Genomic DNA, 20455 nt, shown 5'->3' with positions numbered 1-20455 from the left:
AGCTTTTTCCCAGGTCGGAGGTGACGATCACGAGGGGTCACGGGCTCAAGCTGAGAGGGGCGAAGTATAACTCAGACATCAGAGGGACGTTTTTTACACAGAGGGTGGTGGGGGCCTGGAATGCGCTGCCAAGTAGGGTGGTGGAGGCAGGCACGCTGACATCGTTTAAGACTTACCTGGATAGTCACATGAGCAGCCTGGGAATGGAGGGATACAAACGATTGGTCTAGTTGGACCAAGGAGCGGCACAGGCTTGGAGGGCCGAAGGGCCTGTTTCCTGTGCTGTACTGTTCTTTGTTCTCTCCAATCTCTCCACCTTGGTGCCACTGTAGTTAATCTTTCCTGTACCCGCTTCAAGGCTTTGATATCTCCTAGCAACTTTTTAAGAATAGCAATGACAGAGACTTAGGTAGCTGCCCTCCATCTCAACCACAGGTAACATGTGGTACGAAGAGAAAAAATAAAAGGTTTGTCCTTTACATAGATTTTACAGCTCCGAAACATTGGTGTTTACACTCATAGAAACGTAGAAATTGGAAGCAGGAGTAGGCCATTCGGCCCTTGGAGCAATTCATTTTGATCATGGCTGATCATCAAATTCAATATCCTGATCCCCCTTCCCCCCCATACCCCTTGATCCCTTTAGCCCCAAGAGTTATATCTAATTTCTTCTTGAAATCAGACAACATTTTGGCCTCAACTGCTTTCTGTGGTAGTGAATTCCACACAATTGTCAGCCTCTAGTTGAAGAAATTTCTCCTCACCTCAGTTCTAAAAGGTTTCCCCCTTATCCTCAAACTATGACCCCTAGTTCTGGACTCCCCCACCATCGGGAACATTCTTTCTGAATCTACCCTGTCTAATCCTGTTGGAATTTTATAAGTTTCTATGAGATCCCCTCTCACTCTTCTAAACTCCAATGAATATAATCCTCACCCTGAATATAATCCTCTCCTCATATGACAGACCTGCCATCCCAGGAATCGGCCTGGTAAATCTTCGCTGTACTCCCCCTATAGCAAAGACATCCTTCTTCAGATAAGGACACCAAACTTGCCCACAATACTCCAGATGTGGCCTCACCAACACCCTGTATAATTGCAACAAACCATCCCTATCCCTAAACTCAAGTCCGCTCGCTACGAAGGCCAATGTGCCTTCTTTACTACCTGCTGTAGCTGCGCGCTTACTTTCAGCAGCTGATACATGAGGACTCCAAGGTCTCGTTGAGTATCCACCTCTTTCAATTTACACCCATCCAAGTAATAATCTGCCTTCCTATTATTGCTATCAAAGTGGATAACCTCACATTTATCCATATTATACTGCCACGCAGATGCCCACACACTCAGCCTGTCCAAATTACGATGAACCATCTCTGCATCCTCCTCACAGCTCACCCTCCTCCACTCCTTCCATTCTATTTCTTCCGTCAGCCACTTCTGTTCATTCTGTTCCTGTTTCCCCCTATATTAGTCAGTTGTGTCTTTAGTTTGTTTATTTTTAGTCACAAATAAGGCTTACATTTACACTAGTCGCCTTTTCGGGTCAATGCACCTCGCCAGCACGTCTTTCAGACTGTGGAAGGAAACCGGGGCACCCGGAGGAAACCCACGCAGACACGAGGAGAATGTGCAGACTCCACACAGACAGTGACCCAAGTTGGGAATCGAGCCCGGGTCCCTGGCGCTGTGAGGCAGCAGTGCTAACCACTGTGCCGCCCCTATATTAGCGTCTCATCGCTACATTTTTAAAAAAAATTGGTGTCCTGAGAAAGTGTGTCACTGGGTTGGGAATGTAGAACAATGTCACAAGCTCAATTAGTAATTTAAGAATGAAAGAACAAATCATGTTACTCTTACTCACCACTTATTGATCGGCTCACAACTGACATCAGCAAAGGCTGAAACCTCCCCTTTCAGCTGAGCAAGAGGGAAGGGCTTGCAGCACAATAAGATAAGTTTCAAAGCTGATTCTCAGTTCCTCTATAAACAATGATTGCCCTCAATTCTAACTTTCAATGTTTAGGCCAGACTCCAGGAACCCAGAGTCACACAGCCATATTCAGCTCCCTTAATCATTTTGTGATGCTAGTGTACCTCCAAGAATTATTTTTTTTAAAAATCATGTTCTCTGCAATTAGCAGCTTTGGGTTTTTCAAAAAAGTTTATTTATTAGACACAAGTAGGCTTACATTAACACTGCAATGGAGTTACTGTGAAAATCCTCCCTAGTCGCTACACTCCGGCGCCTGTTCGGGTACATCGAGTGAGAATTTAGTGTGACCAATGCACCTAATCAGCACGTCTTTCGGGCTGTGGGAGGAAACCGGAGGAAACCCACGCAGACACAGGGGGAACTTGCAGCCTCTGCACAGACAGTGACCCAAGATGAGAATTGAACCCGGGTCCCCGGCGCTATGAGGCAACAGTGTTAACCAGTGCCGGACTGTCTGACCTATTATTGCTGCTTTAATGGTTTAAATGGGGTTTTATTTATTTTCTAATCTGGGCCTCATGCATTGGCTTGGAATTTACGACAAGGCAGGTCATGTGTTTTGGACAGTTGTTATTTCATAGTGAATTCAAGGTTTCACTTTCAGTATTGGCCTGCTGTTTTAGTTTAGAAGGGGTTTGGACAACAGACTGAAAAGCAGTGTTTCTCTCTCTCTCTCTCTCTCCCTGGTATTAGAACTTCTGCTGGCTAGCTGGAAGCAGGTCTTGCCTTCCTGGAGTGACAATTCCTGCTGCTGGTGTCTCTCTCTCACTTCCCTGGTGTTTTGGGAAGCTGTTCTGAATTCAAGCTTTTGTGTGTGTGCATCAAGAAAACTGCACAATCCAACCAAAGGACAAGGTTAACAGCATCACGTGAGCATTTGTATTTTCTGTGCTAAACCTGTTTTTGTTCAAGGAAGTTTGGTTGATTGGAACATTTCATATATTTATTAAGGGTTATACAATATCGTGGTTGTTTTTCTTTCTTGTTTGTAATTGGTAAAAGTTATTGCTAATTTTCTTTCTATACATGTTAACTGTATTCTTAAATAAACTTTGTTTGATAAAAGCTCCCGAGTGGATCATTTGAATCATACCTGAAGTGAAACATAGCATGCTTACCTGAGCCAAATTCAAATTGCAAAACTTATGATCCAGTCAGACTTCATAAAACACTTTGGAGCTTCTGACCGGAATTATAACAATCATAGAATCCCTACATTGCGGAAGGAAGCCATTCAGTCCATTGAATCTGCACAGACTGTCCAAAACAACATCTTACCCTATGCATTTACAATGGCTAATCCACCTAACCTACACATCTTTGGACACTTAGGGCGACACAGTGGTTAGCACTCCTGCCTCACAGCACAAGAGACCCAGCTTCAATTTCCAGCTTGGGTCACTGTCTGTGCGGAGTCTGCACGTTCTCCCCATGTCTGCGTGAGTTTTCTCCGGGTGCTCTGGTTTCCTCCCACAGTCTGAAAGACGTGCTGGTTAGCTGCATCGGCCGTGCTAAACTCTCCCTCTGTGTACCTGAGCAGATGCCGGAGTGTGGCGACTAGGGGACTTTCACAGAAACTTCATTGTAGTGTTAATGTAAGCCTATTTGTGCCACTAATAAACTTTAAACTAAGGAGCATCTCGGCATGGCCAATTCACTTAACCTGCACATCTTCGGACTGTGGGAGGAAGCCCACACAGATATGGGGGAAAACATACAAACTTACAACAGACAATCCCCCTAACCTACACATCTTTGGACAATGGGCAACTTAGCATGACAAATCCACCTAGCCTGGACACCTTTGGACTGTGGGAGGAAATCGGAGCACCTGGAGTAAACCCACGCAGACACAGGGAGAACGTGCAGACTCCACACAGACAGTGACCCGAGGCCGTAATCAAACCCGGGTCCTTAGCGCCGTGAGGCAGCAGTGCTAACCACTGTGCCACCACTTGGATGGCCGCATGGTGGAAAAACCTGATGCGAAACCTCAGCTGCTGCAAAGACAAGAAAACCTAACTTGTCATGTAAAATTAGGACCAGGTTAGAGAAGATGCACTCTTAAAATCCATATTAAACACGAAGGCGCAGAGAAGTGGCTCATAATGCAATGTCATATTTACCTTCAGCGCTTGTGCCCGGTTGATCAGATACGGCAAATCAAAGTTCTGAATGTTGTATCCAGTAATTATATCGGGATCAGCCACGCGGATGAACTCTGACCAAGCCTAGCAAGAGGAAAAAATATTAATGTTAACAAGCCTTTTGTATACAGGTTATCCGCAAACCGAACACATCACAAAACCGGAATTTTTCTTAACCTTGACTTTTAGCACGGGAAGTCTAGTTGTTGGTCTGCACTGTTTGAGTTGATTTATTATTGTCACATGGATTAGCATACAGTGAAAAGTATTGTTTCTTGCGTGCTATATAGACAAAGCATACCGATCATAGAGAAGGAAAGGAGAGAGTGCAGAACGTAGTGTTACAGTCATAGCTAGGGTGTAGAAAAAGATCAACTTAATGTGAGGTAGGTCCATTCAAAAATCTGACAGCAGCAGGGAAGAAGCTGTTCTTGAGTCGGTTGGCGCACGACCTCAGACTTTTGTATCTTTTTCCCAACGGAAGAAGATGGAAGAGAGAATGTCCGGAGTGCGTGGGGTCCTTAATTATGCTGGCCGCTTTGCCGAGGCAGCGGGAAGTGTAGACAGAGTCAATGGATGGGAGGCTGGTTTGTCTTGTGATTCTTGTGGGTGAACGTGTCAAAACAAAATTACAGGTACCCTGTATTTATTATTCAATGGTAAATCCTACTTTTCTAGCTATTTACTGTAGACTACAGCTAGTCTTAGCTCAGGCGACAGTAATGCTGGACCTAGGCCTATATGCGGCATCCAAAAACCAAAATTATCTGAAACCCGAAACACAGTTGGCCGTGAGATGTTTGGATAAAGGATACTCAGCCTGTAAATATATATATGGTGACGCTAGTGTATCTTTAAGAATGTTTTTTAAAATCATGTTCTCTGCAGTTGTAAGCAGGCCTTTTGGTTTCATTGTTGCCGGGCTGTCTAGTAGAAGTCCTTTTATTGCTGCTTCAATGGCTTAAATGGGGTTTTGTTTATTTTTACTCGGGACCTCTGGTACTTTCTGGGATTTTTTCTTAATGACCCTGCATTGTGAGGGGAAAGATTGATTGAGAAGTCAAAGTCAGGTGGTTCCCCCCCCCAGAAAAATCCAAGGATTTATTTTTGGTTTAAAGTGAGAAGCTGTCCTCGTTGTCAAGTGGCATGAAGTCGGGAATGGGTTAATGAACTTCAATACTCGAAGTGTCACAGTGACCTCTGTGATATTTAGAGCTTGTGTGAGAAATACTGTAGAACTCATGTTTACATTAGGGTGTTTTCATGCTCATGTATCCAGAACAGATAAGAGCAACAGCTGTTGTGTGTTTTTCTGTTCAAGAATGTGTCTAATCCGTCATTTTGTATTCTTTAATTATGTATTGCTGTGTAACAATGGAAGCCTACATCTAGGCCTTTTGTGACGTATAATGATACCTTCATCATAACCTGTACCGATATACATTATACAAGTACCTACGAACGTATATAAACTGTTGTATGCCAATTAACTGGTTTGTATAAAGACTGTAACTTTGTACGTTAGTAAGATGCCCCACCAGTGCTCACAGAGAACAACAACACTCATGGCCTTGGGATAACCGTGAAGTAAACGCCAAGGCAGCAAGGTTCACACAGGAAGATGTGCAACTGCCTGGGAACCTGTGAGGCCTGGGAAACTGCGTACGTGCAAGGTGGGATATAAATGTATGTGTTTAGCCTGTATTTGCTGAGACATCTGAGGCCATGTTAGGCATTGGACGGTCTCCCACAATTGTGCAAGTAAACCAAAGTATTTTGATCTACGAATAGACTCAGAGGTATCTTTACCTACGACTTGGCAGGCAGGTTTTTTCTCTGTCTCCCTGGTCTTGTAAATTCTACTGGCTAGCTGGAAGCAGGTCTCCTGGCCTTCCTGGAGTGAAAGTCTGCTGTTGGCGGTTTGCTAGCTAGTAACTAGAGTCTCTCTCCCTGGTGTTTGGGGAAGCTGTTCTGACATCCAGCTTGCCTGTTGTGCGTGTATCAAGAGAACTGCAGCATCCAACCAAGGGACTAAGTTCCAGCATCACGCGAACATTCGTATTTTCTGCGCTAAACTTGCGGCAAGGGTTTTGTTTGAGGATAATTTGGTTGGAACATTTCATATGTTTGTCAAGGGTTATACAATATCATGGTTGTTTTTTTTTTCTTGTTTGCAAATAGTAAAAGGGATTCCGAATTTTCTTTCTATACATGTTAACTGTATTCTTAAATAAACTTTGCTTGATAAAAGCTCCCTAATAATCTTTAAACTAACCAGCACCTCTTTCGGACTGTGGGAGGAAACTGGAGCACCCGGAGGAAACCCATGCAGGCATGGGGAGAACATGCAAACTCCACACAGACAGCGACCCAAGCTGGGAATCGAACCCGGGTCCCCGACGCGGTGAGGCAGCAGTGCAAGCCACTGTGCCATGGTGCCACACCTGACATTTTAGAACATCCGTCTACTGCTCTAAGAGCCAGGGTGTGGGATAAATGTGACAATTACTTCATAAATGTTCAGGCATCTGAGTAATTAGTGTTTAAGACCACAGTACGCCCTCTATTTAAAACCATCATCGCAAAAACTAAAGGCACCGGGTATACATCTGGACTCATCACTGAAAGGACTGGCGGTACTGAGGAGTCATTTCAGAAGTAGTTGTTTTGTCTAAGTACGTGGGGTATGATTGTACAAAGAGAGATTTAACAGGAAGGTCATGGGGGAGAAGGAATAGACAGCAGTCACCAAGCAGCCTGACTCACACGCTTGCAGCTCATCTGCCTGCATTGCTTCTCAGCTGACGGATGGGAAACGGTCCAACAGGATCCAACAAAACGGAGACAGTAGCTCAAACTCACTTGAGCATGTCTCTGTACAGTAACACTGGAGCGATTTCACAGCAAAACTACCCATCTCATTAATGAATGATAAACACATCACATTTTACAGCATAGAAACAAGCCATTGGGCCCAACTGGTCCATGGCCATATATGTTCCACATGAGATTCCTCCCATCCTACTTCGTCTCACTCCATCAGCACCACTTTCTATTCCGTTCTCCCTCATGCGTTTATCCAGCTTCCCCTTAAATGCCTCAATGCTACTTACCTCAACCTCTCCATGTGGTGGCAGGTTCCGCAGTCTCCTCTCTCTCTGGGTCAAGGGGTATCTACTGATTTCTCACCTGCATTTATTGCGACCATTTTACATTCATATTTATTTATTAGTCACAAGTAAGGCTTACACTGCAATGAAGCTACTGTGAAATTCCTCTAGTTGCCACAGTCCAGCGCCTGTCCGGGTAAATGCTCCTAACCATCATGTCTTTCAGAATGTGGGAGGAAACCGGAGCACCCGGAGGAAACCCACGCAGACACGGGGAGAATGTGCAAACTCCACACAGACAGTGGCCCAAGCTGGGAATTGAACCCGGGTCCCTGGCGCTGTGAAGCAGCAGTGCTAACCACTGTGCCATTGTGCCGCCCTATTTATAGTCCCTAGTCTTGAGTTTCCCTCACAAGCCAAAATATTTTCTCCATGTCTATCTATTCCAACCAGTGAGGCGGCACAGTGGTTAGCACTGCTGCCTCACAGCACCAAGGACCCAGGTTAGATTCCCGGCTTGGGTCACTGTCTGTGCGGAGTTTGCATGTTCTCCCCGTGTCTGCGTGGGTTTCCTCTGGGTGCTCTGGTTTCCTCCCATAGTCCAAAGGCACGCTGGTCAGGTGCATTGGCCACACTAAATTTTCCCTCAGTGTACCTGAACAAGCGCCGGAGTGTGGCAACTAGAGGATTTTCACGGTAACTTCATTGCAGTGTTAACGTAAGCCGACTTGTGACTGATAAGTAAACTTTAAACCTCGAAGCGCTGCCGGCCAATTTGACGATTGGCAGCTCATCAGATCCACCAGCATCACTGGGAGTGGCAGCCACTGCTGGGACTGCAGACCCAAGAGCAAAAGCCATGAAACAGCCAGGGCACAGCTAAGTGGCATTTGAATTCAATTTTAGTAAGACGTCTCACAACACCAGGTTAAAGTCCAACAGGTTTATTTGGTAGCATGAGCTTTCGAGGCACTGCTCCTTCATCAGGTAACTCACCCCTGATGAAGGAGCAGTGCTCAGAGAGCTCGTGCTACCAAATAAACCTGTTGGATTTTATCCTGGTGTTGTGAGACTTCTTACTATGCCCACCCCAGTCCGACGCCGGCATCTCCACATCAAGTTCAATTTTACAAAGCGCTATCAGGTCACCCTCAGCCTTCTCTTTTCTGGGGAACAGTCCCAGCCGGTTAAGTTGAATATCACAACTAGGATTTGGTTCGGCTGCTGGCTCACCCTAATCCTGAACAGAGGGCGTGAAGAACATCCAATCCAAAAGTGCCCCTTCCCCAACCACAGGATAGTATAGTAGTCGTAGCTGTGGACCAGCCCTTCACACCAGCATTCACAAACGGCAACTACACGCAGGTGTCAAAAGACACGTTGACAGAAGTAGGAAGATTAGCTGATCTTTATTCCCCGGACCCCAAACATCACCGCCCCTCCCATCCCTCCTTCCATTAATCACACTCCCCCTCCCATCCATCACACGCCCCCATCCCTCCTCCCATCCATCCATCACACGCCCCCATCCCTCCTCCCATCCATCACACCACCCCCCCATCCATTACACCCCCCCTCCCATCCATCACACGCCCCCATCCCTCCTCCCATCCATCACACCCCCCCCTCCCATCCATCACACCCCCCCCCTCCCATCCATCACACCTCCCCATCCCTCCTCCCATCCATCACACCCCCTCCCTCCTTTCATCCATCACATCCCCCCCCTCCCTCCTCCCATCCATCAATCACACTCCCTCCTCCCATCCATCAATCACACCCCCCCTCCCATCCATCACACCCCCCCCTCCCATCCATCACACCCCCCCATTCCTCCTCCCATCCATCAATCACACCCCACCTCCCATCCATCACCCCCCCCCCATCCCTCCTTCCATCCATCACATCCCCCTCCCATCCATCACACCCCCCTCTCACCGCTCCTGCCATCCATCACACCACCCCCTCCCATCCCTCCTTCTGGGACTGGAATCCAGTGAGACCGGGCCCCAAGCGGTTTTGCATCAAATCAAATGGTGTCCAATTGTTTGAGTCACTCAAACAATCATTTATCCAAATTTATTTTCTGAGAAAAAGAAGTGGAGGGAAAAGTATTTCAATTGCAAAGTAAACCTATTCTTCGCGGGGCCGCAACAGTTCTTACTTCCACTGGAAAACCAATGAGTGCGTTAACTAGCTGTTGAATCGATACAAATTTCCTGCGATGTGAGAAGCCGTGTGAACTTTTCCTGGGAGCGATCAGGAAGCATGTTACTAATATGGTCAATAAAAAGCAAACGGCTCTCCATTTTGTGATATTTGTGTGAGGATATGGGCAAAAGCAAGGTCACAGATATTACCTGTAAATTACCCAGCTGAGCCTCTTCAAGGGTTGACTATGTAGTACGGAACTGAACACGAATAGGTGAGAGCGGGCAAAGATGGTCGATCTACTGATGATACAAAGTGTTGTTGCAATAGTAAACCTGCTCGGTACGAGAGGAACCGCAGGTTCAGACATTTGCTGTACGCGCTTGACTGAGCAGCCAATGGAGCGAAGCTACCACTGCGGGATTAGGACTGAACGCCTCCAAGTCAGAATCCCGCCTAAAAGAGGGTTAGTGAACAATCCCACACAACTTTTATGGCCATCTTTTACTTTGTGAGGGATCACAAAACTACCAGATTTACTGACTCGTTTCACTGCTTGCCATGGCGAGATTTGAATTTACGTTCTTAGTCCACAGCGACTAAGCTACCTTACGTTCTGCAGCGAGAACAAGAGTCACCGAAGCAAAAATATACTGACCAAGAAACGGACCAGTTTCCCTCCGCCCCTCTCCCTCCCCCAAATGGAACAAAAGTACCAAGGGTGAGGGTGTGTACACTCAGCCAAGCGTGGAACAGCCTCCCCCGCCGTGTAATTATGACTGATTAACATACTGGCTGGTTGGAGCTAAAAATGGAGAGGCTTGAGATACAAAACCGCAAAAATTTAAAAAAAGGCTTCACATAAATTTATCTCTTTGCTCAAAAACGCACATCATTAGAGTCTGCCTCTTAGGGGGAAGGGGGGATGCATAATCAGTTCTCCATCAGTACGTTTAAAAAATATATACATTGTTATCAAGTGCATAGTAGGATAGCACCAAAGCTGCAAGGAGCAAAAGGTGTAAATCCTTTCCCTTCACCACCCCCACCCGACCACCATGTGAAAGTTCAGAGGGTATAGGCACCAGCCAGTGCAGTGCTAACCCCCAATCGGCCAGGTTCAATGCATGGTACTGAGTTAAATATAATTGGTCTCGGCACTTTTGAATGTCCGCTGTGACAGCTCACTCTTGTGCGAGACCAAACTTTGCACATTCAAGTCTCGCTCTGGTGACTCAAAGCATAGAAGTCAAGCTGACAGAGCAATGCGGTGCTGAGGAAGGGCTGTGCAGTTGGGGGTGCCTCTTTTTGGATAGCAGATTAAACCGCATATCATTCCCCCAACCCATATCTCTCAGGTGGACATAGAAAATTCCTGACGAAGCTGTGAGGAAGGGTCATTCAGACTCGAAACATTGGCTCGATTCTCTCTCCACAGATGCTGTCAGACCTGCCGAGGTTTTCCAGCATTTTCTGTTTGTGTTGTAAAAGATCCCATGGCAGTATTCGAAGAGGGCCAGGGCAGTGTCCAGCCAAGACTTATCCCTCAACCAATTTCAACAAAACAGATTATCTGACCATTATCTCAATGCTGTTAGTGAAACCTGCTGTGCATTTTCTACATTACAACATAGAATCCCTACACTGCAGAAGGAGGCCGTTCGGCCCATCGAGTCTGCACTGACTACAATCCCACTCACGCCCTCTCCCCGTAACCCCATTCACTTACCCTACTAGTCCCCCTGACACTAAGTGGTAATTTAGCATGGCCAATCAACCTAACCAATGACAAAATGATGTGATGACCAGCTGACACTAAGGGACAATTTGGCATGGCCAATCCACCTAACCCGCACATCTTTGGGCCGTGGGAGGAAACCGGAGCACCCGGAGGAAACCCACGCAGACACGGGGAGAACGTGCAGACTCCGCACAGACAGTGACCCAAGCCGGGAATCGAACCCGGGGTCCCTGACGCTGAGAGGCAGCAGTGCTCACCACCGTGCCGCCCCGGGTGGCAACAATTGCAGCATTTCAAAAACTAGCTGCCAGGAAATCGCTTCATGACATACGGAGGTGATAGATAAATACAAGCGTCGTTCTACTTCTTTCAGAGAAAACATAACTCAGAATTCACACGGCCAGCAGTGACATCTGCTGGAAAATAGATGTGGATGTAATGTGCTCCCAATACGGTCAAATGGGCTTCACGATAACTTACAACTTCAGCAAAACCTTTTGGACAAAGCAGCAATTTCATTCTCGGAAAGGGAAACTACACTTTGGGCTGAGCTCAGCAGAATAAAATTCATCACAGGACTCTTGAGATCCGGACCCAGATCTCCAACGATTCACAACACCCCAGTGCTGAGGCTGCACGTGTACGTATCGACCATCGCCTTCCGTCCCACTGCAAATACCTTCAGCAGCTCGCCCTCCTTCTCAAAGCACAGGACCTGTGAGCCCACGATGCTGGCGCAAGATCGAAGGGTGAAGACATTACGGATGAAGGGGTCCTTTTCACCCTGTCGCAGCACCATGTTAGCAATCTGTATCACAGGGTCCTTGTCAGCCTCTGGAAAAATACCTTAAGAAAAAGGAAAGCAAAAATTCAAAGAATGATAACTGGAGCCAGGAATAACTATTTAATTATTGCATTGATATCACATCCGTAAAGAGGGACAACAGCAAGGATCCATATCCACAAAGCAAATATTCTCGAGTAGTCATTAAAATTTCTCGTAGGATCTAACAAATCATCTGACTACATGGTTCAAGAGATAACATTCTCAGGCTTATTTATTAGTGTCACAAGTAGGCTTACATTAACACTGCAGTGAAGTTACTGTGAAAATCCCCTAGTCGTCACACTCCGACGCCTGTTTGGGTACACTGAGGGAGGATTTAGCACGGCCAATGCATCCTAACCAGCACGTCTTTCGGACTGTGGCAGGAAACCGGAGCACCCGGAGGAAACCCACGCAGACACGGGGAGAACGTGCACACTCCGGACAGACAGTGACCCAAGCCAGGAATCGAGCCCGGGTCCCTGGTGCTGCAGTGCTAACCCACTGTGCCACCGTGCCCGTGCTGCATGATGGAACCTCATGCAGCGATGTCGTAATCCACAGTGACACAGAATGCTGTGATAGAGACATTGACCTGCATTCTAAGAGTGTATGATACAGGAGCAGGAGAAGACGTCCCCTCAGGCCTGCTCCATTAGTCAAGAAGGCCATGGCAAAACTCCAACCGTACCACTTTCCTGTCATATCCCTGCATGCCTTTGATTCCCTTGGGAGTCCAAAACTAACAGAACATCATCTTTCACACTGTTCACAGAGCTGTCGAGTGACAGATCATGGATCGGTCCTGTTCATCTCTCCCACACCCCACGCAAGCACGCGCGCGAACACACACACACACGAACACACACACACACGAACACACACACACACGAACACACACACACACGAACACACACACACACACGAACACACACACGAACACACACACACACACGAACACACACACACGAACACACACACACACACGAACACACACACACACACGAACACACACACACACACGAACACACACACACCCACGACCACACACACACCCACGACCACACACACACCCACGACCACACACACACCCACGAACACACACACACACGAACACACACACACACGAACACACACACACACACACACACGAACACACACACACACGAACACACACACACACGAACACACACACACACGAACACACACACACCCACGAACACACACACACCCACGAACACACACACACCCACGAACACACACACACCCACGAACACACACACACCCACGAACACACACACACCCACGAACACACACACACCCACGACCACACACACACCCACGACCACACACACACCCACGACCACACACACACCCACGACCACACACACACCCACGACCACACACAGCAGCAGGCCATGGCAAATTGGAAATGGGGCGAGTGCGGGGGGGGGGGTCCCTTTCTAACACAAGAACCATTTTACACGTTCTTTTATCAGGCAAAACGTGCATTAGAGAGGCAGCCCAAATGCATGCAAAGAAAAACAAACTCAGTGGAACGGACTCTTTCATGCAAATCATTTTCTTTTCCCCTTCATGCTGCATAATAAAAGCCTCTGTTCTACATCTGAGCATACCTTGGTAAAGGTACAAACAGAGGTCATTCAGTCAGCATTGTCTGTTAGCTCTTTAATACAGTAATCCAAAAATTACAGGGACAAAGGCATCGATTTTATCACCTGGCCCCGCTTCTTGCCCTCATTCAAAAATATTTATTCAAAAGCACTAAATCGCACAAATCAGATTCTCTCAGTTCAACTCAAGTCTGTGCTGGGTGGGTGGATCGCTTTCAGGTTGATGCCAATGGGTGGGGGGGGGGACAACTACAATTGACACTGGAGTTGGGAAGACTGGGACTGGGAAATGGGCCAGGGTTCCCCTTTCTCATCTGTTCTGCAAACCACATTTTGGTGAACACCGGGTGAGGATAAGGGGCGGCACGGCGGCACAGTGGTTAGCACTGCTGCCTCACAGCGCCAGGGATCCGGGTTCAATTCCAGCCTTGGGTCACTATCTGTGCGGAGTCTGCACATTCTCCCCGTGTCTGCGTGGGTTTCCTCCGGGTGCTCCGGTTTCCTCCCACAGTCCGAAAGACGTGCGGGTTAGGGTGAATTGGCCGTGCTAAATTCTCCCTCAGTGTACCCGAACAGGCGCCGGAGTGTGGCAACTAGGGGGATTTTCACATTAACTTCATTGCAGTGTTAATGTAAGCCTACTTGTGACTAATAAATAAACAAACTTTAAAAAAAGATTCAGAGTGTCTGTGATTCCCCTAAAGAGACAGTGAGTCTGCTGCACGCACATGCACACACACACACACGAGAAAGAATGGCTGCATCAGCAAGGCACCTGAACACCAGTGGAGCCCACGGACAGTACCAGAGGAGGAAAGGAACTTGGAAAAAGAACTTTTTAGAAAGATGCACTGGTCTGTTTTTCTCCGCTGAAGCAGACAAAAAGGTCAGCGTGCAAGAATGGGATGAGTTAAAGTAAACTTAAAGTTTATTTATTAGTCACGAGTAAGGCTTACATTAACACTGCAATGAAGTTACTGTGAAAATCCCCCAGTCGCCACACTCTGGCGCTTGTTCGTGTCAATGCTCCCTAACCAGCACGTCTTTCAGGCTGTGGGAGGAAACCGGAGCACTCGGAGGAAACCCACGCAGACACGGGGAAAGGGTGCAAACTCCACGCAGACAGTGACCCAAGCCGGCAATCGAACCCGGGTCCCTGGTGCTGGGAGGCAGCAGTGCTAATCAATATCAGCAGCTGAAGGAAAATACACCTTGCTGATGCCACTCACTCGAAGCCTTTTAACTGAGGTTTGTAAAGAGCGAATGTTTGGCCGCTGATTTTATGTAACGTACCCTTCCTGCCGGCGCACTCTATGTCGAAGCTCAGCACTCGGAGCGGAGGGATTTTCTGCCACTCGCCTTCTGCAGGGTGGCTGATGAATTCTGTCCAGGCAACGTCCACCTCGATCTGTGCCAAAGTCATCTGCACAACGCGGAAAAATAATTGGAGACAGAGACTGTCTGGTTAGCAAATGCAATGGCCGGTGTGCAACCTTTCCTTTTCATTCATTTTCAGGGTGTGGGCATCGCTGGCGAGGTCAGCACTTACTGCCCATGCTGAAATGTCTCGAGAAGGTAGCGATGAGTCTTTGAGTTTGAGTCTTTATATGCTCTGTTTGCGAACTGAAATCCCACTTACCTGATGAAGGAGCAGCGCTCCGAAAGCTAGTGGCTTTTGCTGCCAAATAAACCCGTTGGACTTTAACCTGGTGCTGTGAGACTTCTTACAATGTTAAAGGGAGCATGCAGTGTGAGAAGCGAGCCATGTATAGAGAAGGAAATTAGAGGGAAAATTGACTGCAGCCAATAGATAGTCCCTGGGTTTGATTTTTAGTGCATGCCAATTGGGATCCGATCCATTTGTAGGTTGCTGCTGGTGTTACAAAGCCTTCCAATGCCCCTCACAGCAGAATAATTAGAGAAAAACTGACAGCAAGGAAAAAAAAACAATGGGGGTGGAATTGAAAGAAACAGCATTAGCCTGGATTGTTATTCAGATGGGAAGGGCGTATGTAAGGATGTCAGTAGAGAATTGAATGCAGTTCCATCGTGAGGCCCCACATACTTGGGGCGGCATGGTGGCACAGTGGTTAGCGCTGCTGCCTCACAGCGCCAGGGACCCGGGTTTAATTCCGGCCTCGAGTCACCATCTCTGTGGAGTTTGCACCTTCTCCCCATATCTGCGTGGGTTTCTTCCAGGTGCTCCGGTTTAATATGAACATAAGAACTAGGAGCAGGAGTAGGCCATCTGGCCCCTCGAGCCTGCTCCGCCATTCAATAACATCATGGCTGATCTTTTTGTGGACTCAGCTCCACTTACCCGCCCGCTCACCATAGCCCTTAATTCCTTTACTGTTCAAAAATTTATCCATCCTTGACTTAAAAACATTCAATGAGGTAGCCTCAACTGCTTCACTGGGCAGGGAATTCCACAGATTCACAACCCTTTGGGTGAAGAAGTTCCTCCTCAACTCAGTCCTAAACTGCTTCCCTTATTTTCAGGCTATGCCCCCTAGTTCTAGTTTCACCCACCAGTGGAAACAACTTCCCTGCTTCTATCTTATCTATTCCCTTCATAATCTTATATGTTTCTATAAGATCTCCCCTCATTCTTCAGAATTCCAATGAGTATAGCCCCAGGCTACTCAGTCTCTCCTCATCATCCAACCCTCTCAACTCCAGAATCAACCGAGTGAATCTCCTCTGCACCCCCTCCAGTGCCAGTATATCCTTTCTCAAGTAAGGAGACCAAAGCTGTACACAGTACTCCAGGTGTGGCCTCACCAGCACCTTAGACAGCTGCAACATAATCTCGCTTTTTTAAAAACTCCATCCCTCTAGCAATGAAGGACAAAATTCCATTTGCCTTCTTAATTACCAGCTGCACATGCAAACCAACCTTTTGAGATTCCTGTACAAGGACTCCCAGGTCCCTCTGTACAGCAGCATGCTGCAATTTTTTACCATTTAAATAATAGTCCATTTTGGTGTTATTCCGACCAAAATGGATGACCTCACATTTACCAACATTGTACTCCATCTGCCAGACCCTCGCCCACTCACGTACATTACCTATAACCCTTTGCAGACTTTCAGCATCCTCCGCACACTTTGCTCTGCCACCCATCTTAATGTCATCTGCGAATTTTGACACACTACACTTAGTTCCCAACTCCAAATCATCTATGTAAATCATAAACAATTGCGGTCCCAACACTGATCCCTGAGGCACACCACGAGTCACTGATCGCCAACCAGAAAAACACCCATTTACCCCCACTCTTTGCTTTCTGTTAATTAACCAATCCTCTATCCATGCTAATACATTACCCGTAACACCGTGCACCTTTATCTTATGCAGCAGTCTTTGGTGCGGCACCTTGTCAAATGCCTTCTGGAAATCCAGATACACCACATCCACAGGTTCCCCATTGTCCACTGCACATGTAATGTTCTCAAAGAATTCCACCAAATTAGTCAAACATGACCTGCCCTTCATGAACCCATGCTGCGTCTTCCCAATGGGACAATTTATATCCAGATGTCTCGCTATTTCTTCCTTGATGGTAGATTCAAGCATTTTCCCGACTACAGAAGTTAAGTTAATCAGGAAATAGTTACCCGCCTTTTGTCTACCTCCTTTTTTAAACAGTGGCGTCCCATTTGCTGTTTTCCAATCTGCGGGAACCACCCCAGAGTCCAGCGAATTTTGGTAAATTACCACTCGTGCATTTGCTATTTCTCCCGCCATCTCTTTTAGTACCCTGGGATGCATTCCATCAGGACCAGGAGACTTGTCTACCTTTAGCCCCATTAACTTACCCAACACTTCCTCTTTCGTGATAATGATAGTTTCTTGGTTCTCACCTGCCATAGCTTTCCTCCCACACTCCAAAGATGTGCGGGTTAGGTCGATTGGCCATGATAAATTGTCCCTTGTGTGCCAAGATGTGCGGGTTCGTTGGATTGGCCATGCTAAATTGCCCCTTAGTGTAAACAGACGTGAGGGTTAGGTGGATTGGCCATGCTAAATTGCCCCTTAGTGTCCACAGACGTGAGGGTTAGGTGGATTGGCCATGCTACATTGCCCCTTAGTGTCCAAAGGTGTGCAGGTTCGGTGGATTGGCCATGCTAAATTGCCCCTTATTGTCCAAAGATGTGCAGATTAGGTCGATTGGGCATGGTAAATTGCCCCTTAATGTCAGGGGAATTAGACGGGTAAATACGTGGGGTTACGGGGATGGGACCTGGGCGGGATTGTTGTCAGTGCAGGCTCGATGGGCCAAATGGCCTCCTTCAGCACTGTAGATTCTATGATAGTCAAACAGCCACCAATCACTGTCTGTACACACAGGTAAAGAATGGTCAATTACCTCGGTGAAGCTCCAGAAATCTGTTGGTACAAGAGGGCGGCACGGTGACACTGTCTGTGTGGAGTCTGCACATTCCAAAGATGTGCGGGTTAGGTTGATTGGCCAGGTTAAAAATTGCCCCTTAGAGTCCTGAGATGCATAGGTTAGAGGGATTAGCGGGTAAAATATGTGGGGGTAGGGCCTGGGTGGGATTGTGGTCAGTGCAGACTCGATGGGCCGAATGGCCTCCTTCTGCACTGTAGGGTTTCTATGATTTCTATGATTCTCCCCGTGTCTGCGAGTGTTTCGTCCGGGTGCTCCGGTTTCCTCCCACAGTCCAAAGATGTGCAGGTTAGGTTGATTGGCCATTCTTAAATTGCCCCCTATTGTCCCAGGAAGTGTAGGTTAGAGGGATTAGCGGGGTAAATGTGTGGTGTTAGGGCCTGGGGTGGGATTGTGGACGGTGCAGACTCGATGGGCTGAATGGCCTCCTTCTGCACTGGAGGGTCGCTATGATTCTCCATGACCAGCAGGAGGAGAGTGGGAAAAGGGCAAACAATATGCAACAGCCCCCCTTTGCTAGCTGTGGACTTTTGTGTTCTTGTTTTTTTTCAACTAAGGGAGATTTAAAAGGCTTGAAAGTCATAAGAGCAAATGAAACAAAATGCAAAATACTGCGGGTGCTGGAAATCTAAAATGAAGACCAGATAATTCAAGTCAGGCAGTGTCTGTGGAGAGAGAGAGAGAGAGAGAGAGAGAGAGGGTTTCTTGACTTGCTGATAGATACTGGTATCTTCTATCTTTGATGAGAGAGAATGAAATGGGCAGGCATTCCAACTACTTCAGGCACCAACCTATTTAGGGAATTAAAATGGAATAAAACCTCTTTCAACCTGTTGTTTCAATATCATAAAAGAACAAAGCACTTCCTAAAGTGCGCGCCTGGAGGCACGTGGGCTTATAACAAAGGTTTCTTTTTTGGTCACGATCTGAAGCCCAGAATTTCAATGGAGCATAAAACTAAATGACACAGAGGAGCATCTCCAAACCACTGTGGGTTTTAACCACCATCATAAACATGCAAAACTCATTAGAAGCTATGATAGTTGAACCGGCAACATGCAACTGAAGAAACAAGAGCACGAACAAGAGGCCACACACAAAAAAAGGGGAGAGCAAGGATGGAGAAAGAGCAGCATATCAGAGAATCCCGACAGTGCAGAAAGAGGCCATTCGGCCCATCGAGCCTGCACCGCCAACAATCCCACCCAGGCCCTATCCCTGTAACCCCATGTATTTACCCTGCTGCTCCCCCTAACAAGGGGCAATTTAGCACAGCCAATCCACCTAATTGGGGGGCGGCATGGTGGCACAGTGGGTTAGCACTGCTGCCTCACAGCGCCAGGGACCCAGGTTCGATTCCCGGCTTGGGTCACTGTCTGTGTGGAGTTTGCACGTTCTCCCCGTGCCTGCGTGGGTTTCCTCCGGGTGCTCCGGTTTCCTCCCACATTCTGAAAGACGTGCTGGTTAGGGTGCCTCGACCTGAACAGGTGCCGGAGTGTGGCGACCAGGGGAATTTCGCAGTAACTTCGTTGCAGTGTTAATGTAAGCCTTACTTGTGAATAATAAACAAACTTTTAATCCACACATCTTTGGACTTGTGGGAGGAGACTGGAGCACCCGGGAGGAAACCCCCCACGCAGACACGGGGAGAACGTGCAAACTCCACACAGACAGTGACCCAAGGTCGAAATTGAACCCGGGTCCCTGTGCTGTGAGACAGCAGTGTTTAACCAGTGTACCAACAGCTAATTTTCTGGTTTGGCCTCATTGAATTTTGTGAGCTTGAAAGTTTGCCAACGAGCCAATTATAACTTCAGAGCCATTAACATCAACAACTTGAGATGTACATTAATTAAAGAGAACAGGATTTTAGATGTGGTCTAACATTAGAGATAGGCGTCTCAGGAATGAAATCATGAAACCACAAAGGGAGATGGGGGGGGGAGGGGGGGGGGGGCAGAAGTTTGGAAATTACCTTTGCAAATGGCAATCGATGGGAGATGAACTATTCATTTTATACCCGAGACCGATAATAGCTTTGGTTAACAAAAATACAAAGGGATACGGGGAAGGATGTGCATGTGTAGTGTTAGGTCTCCTCGAATGGCAAACATGTTCAAGGGACTGAATGGCCGTCCGGTTCCCCTGGCCTCTAGAACTCTGTGGTATGCAGCTATGACTCTGGACATTATGGTGAATGATTATCTAAGTCAGCCCCGATCCACACATCCATATTATTTAGTGCCCAAAATAACGGATTCGATCAACTTCAGGCATGGTTCAGAGAGTAGGGCCCTCAACTCTGAGTCACGAGGTTGTGGGTTCAAGTCCCGCTGCAGAGAATTGATCCCAAAATCTGGGCTATATACATGCAAGTTCTTCTGAATATTGCGGAGAGAAAATGTTTGTTCAGTTTAGCCATAAGACTAGCAG

At 47.3% G+C, this 20455-nt stretch overlaps 1 protein-coding gene across 1 annotated transcript in view; it reads right to left on the bottom strand.

Annotated features, from left to right (window-relative positions):
• Positions 1 to 20455, bottom strand: part of pold1 (polymerase (DNA directed), delta 1, catalytic subunit) — a 232159-nt gene that overhangs the window by 180383 nt on the left and 31321 nt on the right. Inside the window, exons 8-10 of the mRNA XM_078237250.1 lie at positions 14901 to 15030; positions 11827 to 11993; positions 4125 to 4229 (exon numbers count right to left, since the gene is read on the bottom strand). Of these exons, the coding sequence (XP_078093376.1) occupies positions 4125 to 4229; positions 11827 to 11993; positions 14901 to 15030 (402 nt within the window). The remainder of the gene's footprint in view (positions 1 to 4124; positions 4230 to 11826; positions 11994 to 14900; positions 15031 to 20455) is intronic.

This window comes from Mustelus asterias, chromosome 21 (genome assembly GCF_964213995.1).
Source record: "Mustelus asterias chromosome 21, sMusAst1.hap1.1, whole genome shotgun sequence".
Lineage (NCBI taxonomy): Eukaryota > Metazoa > Chordata > Chondrichthyes > Carcharhiniformes > Triakidae > Mustelus > Mustelus asterias.
Note: the sequence above shows the minus strand (reverse complement) of the source record. Positions and strands in the feature narration are given on the sequence as shown.